The 17102-nt window shown below is 34.7% G+C and overlaps 1 protein-coding gene across 5 annotated transcripts in view; it reads right to left on the bottom strand.

The window, feature by feature from the left end:
• LOC123705270 (ecotropic viral integration site 5 ortholog-like) overlaps positions 1-17102 on the bottom strand; it is an 85714-nt gene that overhangs the window by 54397 nt on the left and 14215 nt on the right. For 4 of the 5 annotated variants that reach the window (XM_045653981.1, XM_045653985.1, XM_045653982.1 and 1 more), the window contains one exon: positions 1993-2029. Coding sequence is in view for 3 of the 5 variants with exons in the window: in XM_045653985.1 (XP_045509941.1) it covers positions 1993-2026 (34 nt within the window). In the remaining 2 variants the exon portion in view is untranslated. Of the gene's footprint in view, positions 1-1992; positions 2030-6564; positions 6584-17102 lie in introns of those variants that run through there. The other variant, XM_045653986.1, reaches the window with a different exon arrangement.

Below are 17102 nucleotides of genomic sequence, written 5' to 3'. Positions count from 1 at the left end.
GAATGGAATCCCCCATTAAATTTTTCTAAAAAACTTATATTATCATAGGTACGTAAATTAACGCGAACGGTAATTAATTATGCTGCGATCATCTGTTCCATTCAATAGTGAATGAACTATAGCTTAAGCATGGAAAAAATGTGAACTCGTTTCCTTTATCGAAATTTGTTTATCGATACTTTCCGCACTAGTCGATAAATGCCAACGATGTAAGTTTTGGAGGACGTAAACGTAAAGTCAGATTGATATAATTTCTCGTAAATGATAAGAATTGTTATAATTCCAACGGAATATCATTGTAATAGCATAAAGCTACGTAAAAATTAATAAATGCCATTTTTAGACGCCTCCAATACGTTTCTAATTTAATGGTGACGCCATTACAAGTTTTTCTTTTGAGAATAACTGTCAGTGTCATAGGGATCATCTTAGGCCGCGCCGGGTATACATACATAGTTTTACTTCAGAACATTTTACAGTATTATAATATCAAAAGTTAAAAGAAAACCTATGCCATTTTTGAAGAATTCGGCTTCCTTAATCTTGGGTTTTCGGCTTTTTTATTTTCAATAGCCAGATTATGGTTTACAGATAAATATGCAAACTGTACCTCTATATGGGAACTGCCTAGAACTGATGAAGGCGAACATAACACAAATCTTGCAATGTCTTAAACTTTTAAAGTCACTGCAGAGGTGTACCGGACTAATGAATATGAGTCACAGACCCGTTATGTGATGTAAACATTACATGAAAATATGAAGAATGTAAATCATACGGCAGTTTCCTTGGAGTTTAATGAGCACGCTTTGCCACGAATGCATTCCATCCACACGAACTCTATGTATTCCATCGGGATTCCGGACTACACACTTTAAGCTCGCAGTCTCACAGGTGTATGTTTGCATTCGGCAAGCTAAATAGTACTCTAAATACTCAGGCATAGAATAGGTTTTTAGTTGGATTTATATAAAACAATCTGCAACTAACTCACGTGGATGATAATTGACGGAACGTTACGCTGATCACTAAGAGACTTTCTCGGTAATTTAAAATTAAAGGCTGTAATGTCGAAGAATTTTATCGAAATGTCCCCATCCTTTCCTCGGTATGTGATTGTGCGTCGGAAATGATGTCATAAGTGTGAAACTTGTTTGCGTGATTACGTAAGCAGAATGCATTTAAAGCTGTGATTTAAAGCATGACAAAATAGCTCTTGCAAACATATCTATTGAACGGGAGGAATAACATCTCGTATCTCAATATGGCTTATTTATTTATTTATATTTATTTATAAATACTTTATTGCACTTAAAGATAACAAAACAAGAAATACAAACACTTAAATATAACTTACACTTTTAACAATTTAAAAGTACATATACTTATTTTATGAAGTACGGCTTTAATCAGTATACAACTGCAGTTTTGAGAAAAATAGTCATTTAACATTTCCTATCAATTGATAGGAATATGTACTCAAATAATATATACTAATATTATAAAGCTGAAGGGTTTGTTTGTTTCTTTGATTGTTTGTACGCGCTAATCTCAGCAACTACTGGTCCGATTTGAAAAAAATTTTCGGTTTTAGATAGCCCATTTATCGAGGAAGGTTATAAGGCTCATCACGCTATGAACAACAGGAGCTTGTAGTACCTAGTTATATACAAATAATTGCACATTATATGTAAATCTCTCATGTGAATAATATCATGTACAATTTAGAGCAAATTATCATAGTTTTAACATAAATACACTACTCTTACGGTGAAAGTTTAATTACTTGTTTCAAGTTGATTCAAATTAAAGATCTTTTAATGGATAATGTTTGAAATATACTAGCATGTATTTATAATCATATACATTTATATTTTTTAAAGAGTACATTATTTTGTGTGATGTCGTCCGAGGTTTGTATTTTAAAATATGTATACTATTTATATATATGGTTTAAAAGCTATTATTACAAACAAAAATTATATATTTTACCTTCAATTGCTGTGACGTCCGCCGGCTCGTTCATTAACTGCAAAAGAAATAGGTATATTTAAGGTGATTTATACATGAAAAAGCACGAGAATATTTGCAGCGAGTCGATGTTGAACGAAATCAACTCGTGTACACAAAGACAATATTTTAAATTAGCGATGGTTGACGGTTCTTGGTTGGTTCCCGTAGATGATAGAAAAACTTAAATTATATTAATTTGTTTTTGTTATGAAGAAGAGTATTCGTAATTAACAACTTATAAATAGAATCAATAATCCCTTTTTCTAATAGTATAAGATCCCACGGCAGGATAAGTGCGTTCATAGTTTTTTTGCTAAAAACAAAATTTTATGCATATTTATAATTAGGAGAATAATATATATCGACTGGGCTGCCAGTCAAAATTGGCACGTTGCAACGTTGATTCCATACTAAACGCGGACCCCCTCACCCCTCACCTCTGGCGCGAATAGCTGAATTTTCGCCGACCGCCTAACGCCTAACCGCCTAATTTATTTCCTTATTTATTTAAACATTTTATTGAGGATTGTCTGTAGAAACCTCGTATTGGGTAAAGGCTTCCTCCAAAGATGACCAAATGTCCCTGTCCTGTACAATCTCTTCCTAGTTTGAGACCGACAGTCCTCGTAACAAGCGATAGTATGTCGACAAGGTCCTGACGCGGCGTTTTGCTACCTTAGAGCGGCCGTACACGTCGAGCGGTCGGTCGTTGACTGCTCAAGCTGTTGCTACAAACCGCGCAAATGACGGCTTGAAGCGGTCGTGACGGCTCGAGCAGTCCGTGTACGGCAGTGAAAAAATGTCCATATTTCACCGCGCGGTCGCGGCTTCATGCCGTCAACTGCATGACGAAATTCCACCGTGCCGTCGGAGGCTCGTGAGCGTTGGTGAGGCATACACCAACTGCTCGAGCCGTTGACTGCGCTAGAACCGTCTACGGCTCACTCCCCCCCCCCTGAAAATCAATGACTCGGATCAACGGCTCGAGCGGTTGGTAGCGACGCGGACGGCTTGAGCCGTCAACAGCCGACGGCTCGAGCAGTTAACGTCGACCGCTCGAGCCGTCCGTGTACGTCGCTCTGCCGTTAACTGCTCAAGCTGCCCGTGTACGGCCGCTCGGTTGCTACTTTTAACCTAGCTACGGGCGGCCGTACACGGACCGCTCTAGCAGTTAACGGCTGAGCGCCGTACACGGACGGCTCGAGCGGTCGGCGTCAACTGCTCGAGCCGTCGGTTGTTGACCGGTCGAGCCGTTTTTGCGACGGCTCGACCGGTCTACTAACCGCTCGGGCGGTTGATTTTTTTGACTAATCAAGTCATTGATTTTCAGGGGGGAAGGAGCCGTCGACGGCTCTAGCGCAGTCAACGGCTCGAGCAGTCAGTGTATGCCTCACGACCGCTCGCGAGCCGTCAACGGCACGGTGGAATTTCGTCATGCAGGTGACGGCTTGAAGCGGTCGCGACGGCTCGAGCCGTCACGTGTACGGCGGTTAATGAATGCCTATAGTTCACCGCGCGGTCGCGGCTTCAAGCGGTCGGTCCCAACTGCTTGAAGCGGTCCGTGTACGGCCGCCCTACTAGTTTTTATTCTGGGACTGAGTAGATAGTTTATTAATGCTGTTCTCTAGTTCTAATTAATAGCTCTATACTATACCAGGAAATATTTACTTATTTATTTATTAAGGCTCATTAGTAGCTGTACATCGATGAAATTACATGAAAAATACACAAAAAATATAGAACATGATGGACAACCAATAAAAAATGAGCACTGCATGCACTGTTTAAAAATACGATACAACACATTCAATAAATTCTAAAATAATCAGTTAATTAATGATAAATAAGTAAAAATTAATTCATATTATCCTCAATCTTAATTCATAAAAAACAATAATTAAAGTTACTTTAAAATACATCATAAAACAGTCAAGTAAATTCAATTAATTCATTTTTTTTAAACTTAGCTAATATTATAGCAGCGAGTTGAAACCAGCTATAATTAGTGAAATGAACATTCATAAATTTATTCCGCGGTTTCACCTGCATTGCTCCGCTCCTGTTGGTCAGCGTGATAGCCTTCCTCGATAAATTGGCTATCTAACACCAAAATAATGTTTCAAATCGGACCAGTAGTTCCTGAGATTAGCACGTTCAAAAAACAAATAAACTCTTCAGCTTTATATTATTAGTATCGATAGGTATACAAAATAAGGAATTGTTACATTCGCAGAGCTTAAAATAACAAACAAAATAAAACAATCGCAACTTAAACATTATATTACAAAGTAAGTTTTGAAAATCTCAAAACATGGACCTGTGAAATATTAAAGTAATATAATACAATAGCAAGACAAAATCGCAAAGCAACAGAAACATAATAATATGGTAACACATAAACAATGAAAATAAAAATAATATTGCAATCGCTGCGCAATTAACTCGGTGCATGTAACTAATGTGTTATTGTGTAAAATTGCATTTTTGTTACAATTACTTTTCTAATTAAACTATGACTAATTTAGACTAATTAGTGGAAGCATGAGCAGGTCGTGTTTTGAAGGGCTAATTTGAATTCTGGTTGAATTCCGAAGGGAGGGAAAGTAGAACGAACCAGCGAACAGCATTGCTCCGCTGCGTTATAGTTTATGCAAATCTAAGGTAATACAACTAACGTAGTTTAAAATATTCACATTTGATTATGGTGTCTCGTTACAAACTGCACTTAAACTTTAAAAACCAACAATCCGTAATAGATAGGGAGGCGAGGTAGCTAAATGGCGTAATTCAACGGCGTCGTCGAGACTTATCAAAATCGAAAGAGAAAATAATTTCGAAAAGAAAAGCTTCTATGGTAAAAACCATTTTAGCGGTGGGTTTGGCGTGTACGGATTTTCAAAAATGTAAAAAAAAACAGTTACTTGGGCATTCTCGAGCGCGTCAGATATTCATACTACGTATGCCCCAAGTGCCTCTGATAACAACGGTATACTAATCTGCCGGTTTGCGTGGTGGGGCTAGGCATATAAATTCGTCAAAAATGCACAAAAAAAAAATTTACTCGAGCGCGTCAGATTTTCGGAAGGGGTGTTAATTAGGCCCCAAGAAAGCTCCCCTTAAAAAAACTGACGATTACGGCATGACGATAAGTTACGATGAATTTTTGAAAATGCAGAAAAAAAAAGTCCTTTTGAAATACTCGAGCGCGTCAGATTTTCATAGGGGAGGTTTATCTAGGTATCCTGAAAGCATATTTTCTTAATCTGATAAAAATGTTGGTGGGTTTTCTTAATCTGACCGAAAAAGGTTTGTGGGTTTCTTTTTTTTAATCATCGTTATTTCATATCAATTTTTCTTACCACCCTCAGTTTTCGAGATATACTCAAAAAACCGGGAGTTTGAGTTTTTATGATGCTTCAAGTAAAAAAAAATTAAACTTTGGACAAAAATGAAAAGCTACTTTTTTTGTAAAATAAAATTACCTTTTTTATTTAAACTTTTTTTTTTGAAAAAGTAAAGTTCGCGACTTATATGCTGCAACGCGTTTTTCGGAAGACGAAATGGCTCCTCCAGACTTCCGGTCATGCGGAAACCGGCAGATTTTGTGTTTTTAGTAAGTTTTAGATTATATTCTTCAAAATAAAAATAAAAAAAATCGCGCTCGAGAATGCCGGGTTAACGTTTTTTTTTACAAGTTCGCGACCCTATAACTCTGCGGCGTCAAGGACTTATGGTCAGATTAATTAAATTTAGTCTTAAAACACTAAAATCAACCCCCAATATCTTAATCTGACGCGCTCGAGTATTTCAGACTATCGATTTTTTTTTACTAATCTGATCGTCTATCCTAGGCGCGCGTCACTACATATAGAGCTAAATAGTGAAAAAGTTTGTTCTATTAGGTCTAAGGTATCTCTCATATCTTAAACTGCCACGCTCGAGTATTGCAGAAAATTCCCCTCTTCGCCTCCCTATCTATAAAATTTAAGTGTCATCTAATTAAATTTAGGGGATACCTAACGTAAAATTTGCTTTCACCGACAGATAAGTGTCATCTAAATCGTTAGGTAGCCCTTAAAATATAGAGGGTGAATATTCGACCCTCTTACATTAGTGACAGATATTTATCCTATATAACGTATTAAAAATGGATAGTGACGACGATGTATATGTTACCGGCCAAACCCGATTTCAGGACAAACTAGTTTTGCCTAGGCTAAACTAGTTCTTACTATACACGATAGGATGAACTGGTAAAGCCTAGGCCAAACTAGTTCGTCCTATGCCCAATAGGATAAATCAGTTTAGGCTAGGCCAAACTAGTTCATCCTAAAGTAAGTACGCATACTCACAGGATAAACTGTGCGCGTTGACGGAGCCCCGCTTCGCGGGGCTCCTATTTCTGTGTAGTTTTTTTTTTAACAAACCTAACCTAACATGTCGTCAGTCGTCAGTCGTCAGTCATTATTCTGTGACTTAACTAGGGGTATCTTATTTAGGTGCCCCTATTGATGGTGAAACAGAATTTAGGTTAGGTAGTGATTTACTTACTTATTTATCTTACTTAGCAGTCTGTTTAAGGGTCACTGGTGAAATCGGGTATTAGGCCCGGCACAGATATAGCGAGGCGCAGCGCAGCGCATTTTTCATTATCAAACTATTATCGACATTATCCGAAATAAAAAAATCAAAATCAAATAACAACAATTTATTCCCGAGGAGCATCGAAACGTCACATGCGATCGGTAGCGCGCGACGCACTACAAGTACAACGCGCGCACCCGCTTTCGGTCGCCGGGCCGCCGCGCCGGCCGCTGGGCGCGCCAACGATACGCTCGCGCGGCAACCAAATTTCGTCCACCCAAAATCTGTTTCTTCTTTTCAAGTAATGCAATCAATCATGTCCCAATCCATCATTTTAATCGCGAATGTACACGTGTATCTATCGATAAATTGCAAAACGAATAACGATGAGTGTGTCGAGTATAGCTTCGCTATATCTGCGCCAGTCCTTAGACTAATATTTTAACATAATATGATTTCGAAGACACATCACAGCAAATATAAGGAATATTTTATTAAAAAAGTATTTAGAAATATTCCTATAAACCAATAAGAGACATCAGAACAAAAACTAGTGTAACTTTACTTTGATACTAATAGCTGAACAATGAACATACTAAACTCTGTCGGTATGTAACATAGCTGCCCCGTTTCTGCAGGAATCTGGGATGAAGATTGGAACTTATCCTATTTATGATACTTCAGACTTCACACGATAGTGGATTTCGAATTCATTTGAGTCACACGGCCACGTATGGTGTTATCCAGCATTTCGCTCTGTTGGGTTTTCAAGGCTAAACCGGTGACCTGAATTAAATGACACAATAAACAAGCTAACATCCTAGGTTAGGAAGCGACCATGCAGGCAAGCCCTCGCTATAATTTGAAAGGCCGGTAGGACAAACAATCATGATTCATGACTAGGTACTGGTCTACTCGTTAAATCAGATTATTTTTGAGTAGGTAAACTCAATATTATTGATAATTTAATTTAGACGTAAATTTTATCCGTTAAAGGCAACCGAAACTCAACAATAAACGTAGGTTTAAACACATTACTTATTTATTTTTTACCACCAAATAGTTTTGCACGAACGCTCGAGTGCGGTGAGATCGCAATCGCATCACTCATGCCGTACATCGACCTGCCACCGTGCATCTCTTTCACACTTTATATCATCCACGTTGTATGTGGCGTTCCCGTCTCTTTCTAGCCAATTAATTTTTCGTCGCTTTTTCTCTGATCTATTTGCGCTGTAGCGTTATAAAATTACGTGAACTCAATATAAAGCTATATATAGATAGACTTCGACACATTCAAGCGTTATCCAATAATATCGAACTGGATGCATTTTACCTTATTGACTCTTCAATTTCAGCAACGGATTTTCAATACCATTTTATGCGATATTCACGCATAAAATATAGTGATACGACGTTATACTAGTTTATTACGTGTGGTCTATCTATAGCAAGTAAAACAATAGCGAGTTTTACTTGCTCATTACAGAAAGGTTTAAGTGTCAAATTCGACTCAGTAGGTTAGGTTAGGTTTGAACTGCGACCCTGTCGGCCAGAACCGACTTATCCAATCTAAAACACACATTATAATATATGTATTTAGTTTTCCGCCAGCAGCTTCACCCGCGTAGTCAAAATATATATATATATATATATATATATATATATATATATAAAATAACCAATAAAAACATCTAATGAAAATAGCATATCTTTACCTAGGACACTAGCCTTCTATCTTTAGAATGTCGTTGGGGTAGTCCAGGGGGGGGACACCTAGAACAAACTGACATTTATTAAAGAAAGCGACGCCATCTATACTTTGGCGTGTAAAAACGTATTAAATCAGTTTATATTAAATCCCCAAAAGATGGCACCGCACTTTCTAAAGTTATCGGAAATTGTATAAAGAAATTTAAATAAATGGCAGTTATTCTTGAAACATTATTTTATTTTAATAGATCGAATGCGAAGCTTACCTTTTTTTTTAAATTCCATTAAATAATTTTGCGATTTTAATCGTTTCATATTTTCATATGGTAACAAATTAATAAACTTGCAACATTTTCTGAAAGCTTCTCAGTGTTGTCTATAAGAAATCAATGTAGTAAAATAAGACAAATGAAAACCTTTCTATATTCCCTATTTTCAAAGTTTAAATGAATTAGAACAATTATCTCAGATTTTTAATTCACTATCCTATAGAACTTTAATTCAGGAAAATATTTTACATAAAAAAATACTGCGACTGATTTAATAATTATATTGAAAACATTTTATTATTTGACATGAAAAGTGTAAAATATGATTTATTAATTGGTAACATTGACTAACAAAATATTTTGTTACATCGCAATTCGCAGATCACAAAATATTATTTTGTTAATTCTGTCATAAAATGGCGGCTACTATACGTGAAGTTTAATAACTTACAGCCTTACTTATAAAAACTGACTGATCTGTTGCTTAAACACCTCTCAGTTAAACAACTCTCAACTCCTTAAACAATGATTAAAATAATCTTACTTATAAACCTGTCTCAGCAGTCTCTCAACTAAGTAACGTCAATATATTTTTTTCTAGTAACATTATCGAAATAAAACCCGCTATTCACGAAAAACTTGACTAAAAATGTACTTTTTGGCAAATATGAATGGTAGACTTTATTTTGTATGACATTTAACTGCGAATAAACTTTCAAAATATAATTATGTCATTTCTTTGTTATTTAATTTATTATTTAGCAATTGTTGTACAGCTGTGATTTATGTAAAATTATGTTTTGTTTATCATATTTGTACAGTGAAAAATCAAATAACTGAAAATGAGCATCAATTATTATTAATCCTCCTTGCAAAAAAGCAGGGAAGAACTTATGAAGCAACAACAAGAGTTGCATGAAATTACAATCCAACAGGAAAGGGAGACTCATGAAAAAAGGCTCTAAATACTTACTTTGGAAGAGGAATATTATAAGAAAACAATAATAAATTTACAAATATATGAAAATATTTATTTAATTATAAAAATAAGTTTCAATATGGCTGTGTTGATGTTTTCCCTTGTTTTTCGCATTCATCTTCTTATTCTTCTACATTATTAGGGACAGTTGGATTTGTTAATTGATTTTCAATGCCTGTAGGATCTAGAAAGAAACAAAAAAAAAAGAATTAAAATATGGATAGGTAGCATTTATGTATTGGCATTATTAAATATACTTTGTTTGCATATGAAAGTATTTTGCGTAAATACCTACCTTGATTTAAAATAGACTCATTAATTATTATTAGTATTGTTAAATTGTGCAAAACTGCACCAGCAATAATCGTGATCTTGATCACGTGGAGGAATCCTCACAACGTTTCATTGAGAATGCGGAATCTTTGCTTCCACACCCCGAAGCAACGCTCGACAGTTATAGTAATTATTCCTCGTTCGCATGTGACTCAGATCGTACAATATGCTTCCCAAAACTACGACCGGAATTCTTCTTCTTTCAGGTCCAGAGAATTCACGCTCTGTTTATAAAATTTTTTTTGACGCCTACGAATTCTAAAATCACGAAGCACCTGCACATCATTCGTAAAATCCTTACTCAAACTATCAATATCCATTTTACCACAATTTTACTGCGAAGTGAATAAAAACACAAATAATATACTCTTGGCAGCTACAAAACGTCAAATGTTTGACAATATATCCGCCATGATGTCTCTCAAATAGATTTAAAACAGGGTCGGACGTTTCTTAAATTTTGACATTATTTAACTGTTACTTAAACACCTCTCAACACTGAATTGGGTTTATAAGTGAAAAAAACGTTGATCAACAGCTAAGAGGGGCTCTTAAATTTGAGAGACGTTTATAAGTAAAGCTGTTAATATTTAGTTCATTTTGTTGATAATCGTGTGAAGTTTCTAGTTCTCGTGAGTGTGGTGAAAGTGCGTTGAATCGAGCCCTACGTTCAGGCTTTCAAAAGTTTCTACTGAAAATTATGTGCACGGACAGTTTTGTTTTAGGTATATAAAATGTAATATTACAGTGAAAGCATTTAAAAAATAAAGTATTAATTTCTTTTAATGTCGTTTTCTTCATTATTCTTAGTAAGTACATACCTACTTCAATAATATCTTATTTTTATAGACTCCGTAGGTAATATTCATTTAGTGAAACTAATTTATATACCTACAAATAATCTTGTAATTATTATTATAAGTGAAAAGTTTTTTTTAAATCACCTAAATCTTTAAAACACCATCCATTTCGTAATCATTTTAGATCTTTAGTCTTATTTCTTAAATGTTGAAAATAAATGATATTTCAGTTAGCTCTCCTATTTCAATAACGACGCAAATATATGTGAGCAGGCACATATTTTGAAGTTTGATTTCAATTTTCAACTATCAACATAATATTATCAAGTAAAAAAAAATAGGTAGGTACATAGTTATTAGTATTACGTATATGTATACGTAGGTATATAGAATTAGTTTTAACCCCAAAATCCAGAGGGCGCATGGTCGCATGTCAAAGTCAAATAGGTTTGCCTTCATATGCTTCAAGAGGGCTCTCTATGCCCTATACATACATTATACTCTTTGGGGTAGTCTGAACTTGTTTAAAAAATAACCGCCAATTTTTTTGGTATTTCTTGCTGTATTCTGTTTGTGCTAATAAACTACTTACTACGTAAATTACTCGCTTAGCGTTGTACGTAGAGTAAACATGTTTGTTTATAATACATTATTATTTCTCTGTAAGTGATTGAAATGTAATCTTTTTGAGAAATAAATTATAATTAAAACTAACAAAAATAATATATTAGGTATTACTTACCTATCTAAATCTACTGAATCCTAAACTAAGCTTAACTTGAAAACCTCGATCTAACTAAACCTACGAAATAAATCAATCGCAATCAATGATTATCTATGATGATTTTTTTATTAGTACACAAAATTTGCGAATACGTTCTATTGATATTTTCAACTTCATTTTTATATAACTGAGCAACTTTTACAAAGAAATTTGGACAAAATATAAAAAAATAATAATCTTTCCATACAAAATGCATAACTTGATAAAATTTTTTTCGACAATTTTTTTTCGACCTATGTTAGACCTTAGTGAAAGTTGTTCAGATTCACTAATAAAACGGATAAGAAAATTTTGTATTTAATAAAAAAATGTGATGTATGTGTTAATAAATTATAAAATAGAAAAATACGCAAATGAAAACAAAAGATATTTATTTCTCATTTATATTGATAAACTTAATCTATATGTTACAGTCAAAACCCTGAACCAGTCAATAACGTTATTGACCGGTAAAATCAGTTAATAAGGATATTGACTAAGGGCGTCGGTTAATATCCTTATTAACTGATTTTATCTGATTAAACCAATTAATAACGTTATTGACTAAGGGCATCGGTCAATATCCTTATTAACTGATTTTAAGTCGAGACATCTAGTCAATATAGGTTTTAACCGACGTGCCCAGTCAAAACTCATAAAAAGTTAAGGACGTTAGTGAAATGATACTAGAAAATCATTTAAAAAGTTTCATAAAACATTTTAAAGTGCAATATTTAAGAGTTTTATGTTTTATTAATTAATTCGGGGTATTGTTTGTAAACTACAACCGCGCGAGAATACGTGCCCCAAAATATTTTTGAAGATGGCAATTGTGTTTTAATAACAACTAGGTTTCCGCCCGCAGCTTCGCCTGCGCAGTCAAAGAAAAACCGCATAGTTCCCGTTCCCGTGGGATTTCCGGGATTGCGTTAGTTTCTGATTTGATGGAGTGACCTGGAGGTGTACTTCGAAGACTGCTACTGGGTCTAATAGACGAGTAGAGCTAGGAATGCCGAGTTTGGGCTCGTTTTGTTAGTTATGTCCAGACCTTACCTCCGGACTTGATGGAGTGACCTGCAGGCTGCAGGTGTACTTCGAAGACTGCTACTGGAACTAATAGACGAGTAGAGCAAGGTGTGCCGAGTTTGGGCTCGTTTTGTTAGTTACGTTGAGACCTTACCTCCGGACTTGATGGAGTGACCTGCAGGTGTACTTCGAAGACTGCTACTGGAACTGTTATACGAGTAAAGCTAGGTGTGCCGAGTTTGGGTGTGTGTGCTTTGTGTTCCATCAAGTCCGGAGGTAAGGTCTCAACGTAACTAACAAAACGAGCCCAAACTCGGCACACCTTGCTCCACTCGTCTATTAGTTCCAGTAGCAGTCTTCGAAGTACACCTGCAGGTCACTCCATCAAGTCCGGAGGTAAGGTCTCAACGTAACTAACAAAACGAGCCCAAACTCGGCACACCTTGCTCTACTCGTCTATTAGTTCCAGTAGCAGTCTTCGAAGTACACCTGCAGCCTGCAGGTCACTCCATCAAGTACGGAGGTAAGGTCTCGACATAACTAACAAAACGAGCCCAAACTCGGCATTCCTAGCTCTACTCGTCTATTAGATCCAGTAGCAGTCTTCGAAGTACACCTGTAGGTCACTCCATCATATCAGAAACTTACGCAATCCCGGAAATCCCACGGGAACGGGAACTATGCGGTTTTTCTTTGACTGCGCAGGCGAAGCTGCGGGCGGAAACCTAGTTGTTATTAAAACACAATTGCCATCTTCAAAAATATTTTGGGGCACGTATTCTCGCGCGGTTGCAGTTTACAAACAATACCCCGAATTAATTAATAAAACATAAAACTCTTAAATATTGCACTTTAAAAAGTTTAATGAACCTTTTTAAATGATTTTCTAGTATCATTTCCCTAACGTCCTTAATTTTTTATGAGTTTTGACTGGGCACGTCGGTTAAAACCTATATTGACTAGATGTCTCGACTTAAAATCAGTTAATAAGGATATTGACCGATGCCCTTAGTCAATAACGTTATTAACTGGTTTAATCAGATAAAATCAGTTAATAAGGATATTAACCGACGCCCTTAGTCAATATCCTTATTAACTGATTTTACCGGTCAATAACGTTATTGACTGGTTCAGGGTTTTGACTGTAACATATACATATAATAAATCTGTAGAAGGGTCAATTCTGTACATTGAAAATATTGAAAAAATAACTAGCAGGGGGTGTTACTGGACCGATACCAAACCCAAATATTTGATTAAAAAATTTTTTGTCTGTCTGTCTGTCTGTATGTGAAGACATCACGTGAAAACTACCGGTTCGATTTCGATGAAACTTGGTATAATTATACCTTATTATCCTGGGCGTAAAATAGGATACTTTTTATCCTGGAAAAATACGTAGAAAAAAAATTAATCTCAATTTTTCAGTTATCCATAGACGTTGTTCTGTAGTAGGTACCGCGAACACATGTTGCGTATTATTATAGACCTAGCCGTATTTGGGTCCAATAGATATTTATAAGATGTCATTGTCCGAGTTACTCAAAATGGAGAAATAAACCATCCACGCAAAGACCGACATCCGCGCGGACGGAGTCGCGGGCGGAAGCTAGTAAATCATATTTTGCTAGCATTCAAACTCAAACAAACATTTATTTATCCAATTAGACTTCTTCTAGAAGCACTTTTGAAAGAAGAAGAAAGAAAGAAAGAAAATCATTTATTAGGTACACCACATTGACACATAGAACATAAAAAACATAATTAAAAAGAAATAACATAACGCAAAACAGAGAAAATAATTTAAATGACACGTAAAAAATAAGGAGGAATGAGAAAAAAATAAATAAATCAAAACACGATAAAAATATTTGTGTGGCGACCTAAATGGTGAGGCCCTCAGCATATGTCAAGCCGACATGGTCGGCATAACGCTGGTATTCAGTGCCCCCCACAAGACAAACAGGGCAGAAGCCCAAAGTGTCCCCTAACCGTGACTGTTGCTATAATAATAATCCCACCAAAAACATAAATGTAAAAATTGGAGCCGAGTTCAATCGTTGACTTAATTTGCCAAAAAAAGAAATGAGATCTAAATGTGTGCCAAGTTCTGCAGACAGTCCAGAAATTTATTTACAAAGATGTATTAAGTTCTTAGGTTGACTGAAAACTCAATTGTTTTATTTTCCCTTAGAGAACAGTGTTTATTCCAAAATATAACTTTTTTAATTTGAATAATATAATTATTTTCACAAAGCAAACAACTAATGACCTATTGAACCCCATAATTTGATGAGGCTAGTTTTTAGAACCTTACAAAATATAAACAGTATGTAAAACTAGCCTCATCAAATTATGGGGTTCAATAGGTCATTAGTTGTTTGCTTTGTGAAAATAATTATATTATTCAAATTAAAAAAAGTTATATTTTGGAATAAACATTGTTCTCTAAGGGAAAATAAAACAATTGAGTTTTCAGTCAACCTAAGAACTTAATACATCTTTGTAAATAAATTTCTGGACTGTCTGCAGAACTTGGCACACATTTAGATCTCATTTCTTTTTTTGGCAAATTAAGTCAACGATTGAACTCGGCTCCAATTTTTACATTTATGTTTTGGTGGGATATCATTACTTTTTGTACAGAAAATTACTCTGCAAATTTGATTTACTTTATAAATATAATACTTTTTATATACGATTTTTTTTTCTTGCGGTTTCTCTGTATGGTTTGTTTAGTATTATTTTCTATATTTTATTGTATGTAATGAATGTCAGCGCACATTGCCCCGTCATTATCTGCAATTTTTTAAACTCGTTTTCTGTTTATTAGATTATATGATTTTCTAAACATCCAGCGTGAATTTGTACACACACTATTATCAAGATGCAAAGATCGTTGTAGAAGAATCGTCGCCTTACTCCATGACGTTACGGTATTGCCATGACGCGATCTTGAAATTTTACTCTAAACGCGCCTAAAGATGTTTCACTCATATTAATATTACGCAAATTAAATCATTTCGACCTTCGACGAAGCCTTCTTCCATTACACCATTTATGGTAATTATTTTTGCATGCTTGTATTGGCTAAACATGTTTGTGCTTTATTAATATAATTGTATCACCATTGAATACCATGTTTAAAGCAAAATAAAGATTTTATTTAACTATTTATTTATTTATTTACACTGAAATTAAAATTAAACTAAACACTCATAAATAAAGAATAAATAAATGTGAATATGTAAAATTATATATATTATTTTTAACTGTATGAGCAATAAAGGCAATATTTTTATTACAATTTTCTTTTATTTTACGTTTAATAACAGTTTTGAATAAAGAAATCATGCAATCGAAGTAATCCGCCCTAGCGATACTAGCGCGAGTGAGTGTGATGTCAGAGGCGCTTCGAATATCTACAGATGTTTCGTCCTAAAATATGTAAACTTCAATAATCTATATCTCAGTCATTTATTGATGGATTTCAAAATTTTTTTCGGCCACTGATTAGTTTTGAGCTATTTTTTAAGACTAGTAAGGTGAATATACTATTTTCTTTTTTTTTAAACTTTTCCATTTTTCCATACAAACAAAATTTATGTCATTGAAAAAAAAATTAAATACAAATAAATTCAGTATTTTCTGATTTTTTCCTTTGTACACTCACTATTACCTAGTTGATTACAAAATTTGAACTTTCTAGGTCATCTGGAAGTGGGTTAGGTTTTGTATATGTCTATAAGTCAGTCAGTCTTAAAAATTGCAATTGTCCTCTTGATATGTACCAAATTTGGTTTATATAACTTAAATAGTTTTCGAGTTATAAGGGGGTGAAAAGTGGCTCGAAATGGTTCGTGTAAATATACACACGGCTGCTGCTCGCCAGTTCTCTTCGCTTGAACTCGGCTTGACACGCTGCCGCGTGTCTAGATATACGGAAAAAATAATAAATATTAAATCGAAACAAAATCCTGCACAGAATATTCATATACATAATGGAACATATAAAAATAAAAACATTATAAGAATAAAAAATAAAAATATGGAGATATATATACTTGAAAATACATATAAAATAACATAAAATCAATACATATAATAAAATTGTAGAAAAGTGATGTCTGTACAATGAAAATATTAAAAAAAAACTTAGCAGGTGTTATTATTAAATCGATCCTGAACCCAAAACTGTAGTTAAAAATTTTTTTGTCTGTTTGTCTGTATGTTCGTGCACGCTAATCTCAGAAACGGCTTATCCGATTTAGATGCGGTTTTCACTAATATATTGTGGTAAGCTTCACTTAACATTTAGTGTTTATTTCATGTCAATCGGTTCATAAATAAAAAAGTTATGACCATTTAAGTAATCACGGCGAACATTTGCTAAGGCATTCTATTCTATACATGAATAACTTTATTACGTAAATTATACGCTAAAGTTATTCCTTGACATGTCCAGATGATCATATCGAAAGTACCGTGGGGGGGGGGGATTTAGCTGAGGGGGTAATAGGGGGATCAAAGGACCTTTATTTAGTTTTTTGCTCATAACTTCATAAGTCTAAAACCTGCACAAATAGCATTATGGTTACTTCTAGGTAAATTTTCTACATAAA

This window comes from Colias croceus, chromosome Z, assembly GCF_905220415.1.
Source record: "Colias croceus chromosome Z, ilColCroc2.1".
NCBI lineage: Eukaryota > Metazoa > Arthropoda > Insecta > Lepidoptera > Pieridae > Colias > Colias croceus.
The sequence above is the reverse complement of the archived record's forward strand: the minus strand, read 5'-3'. Positions and strand labels throughout refer to the sequence as shown.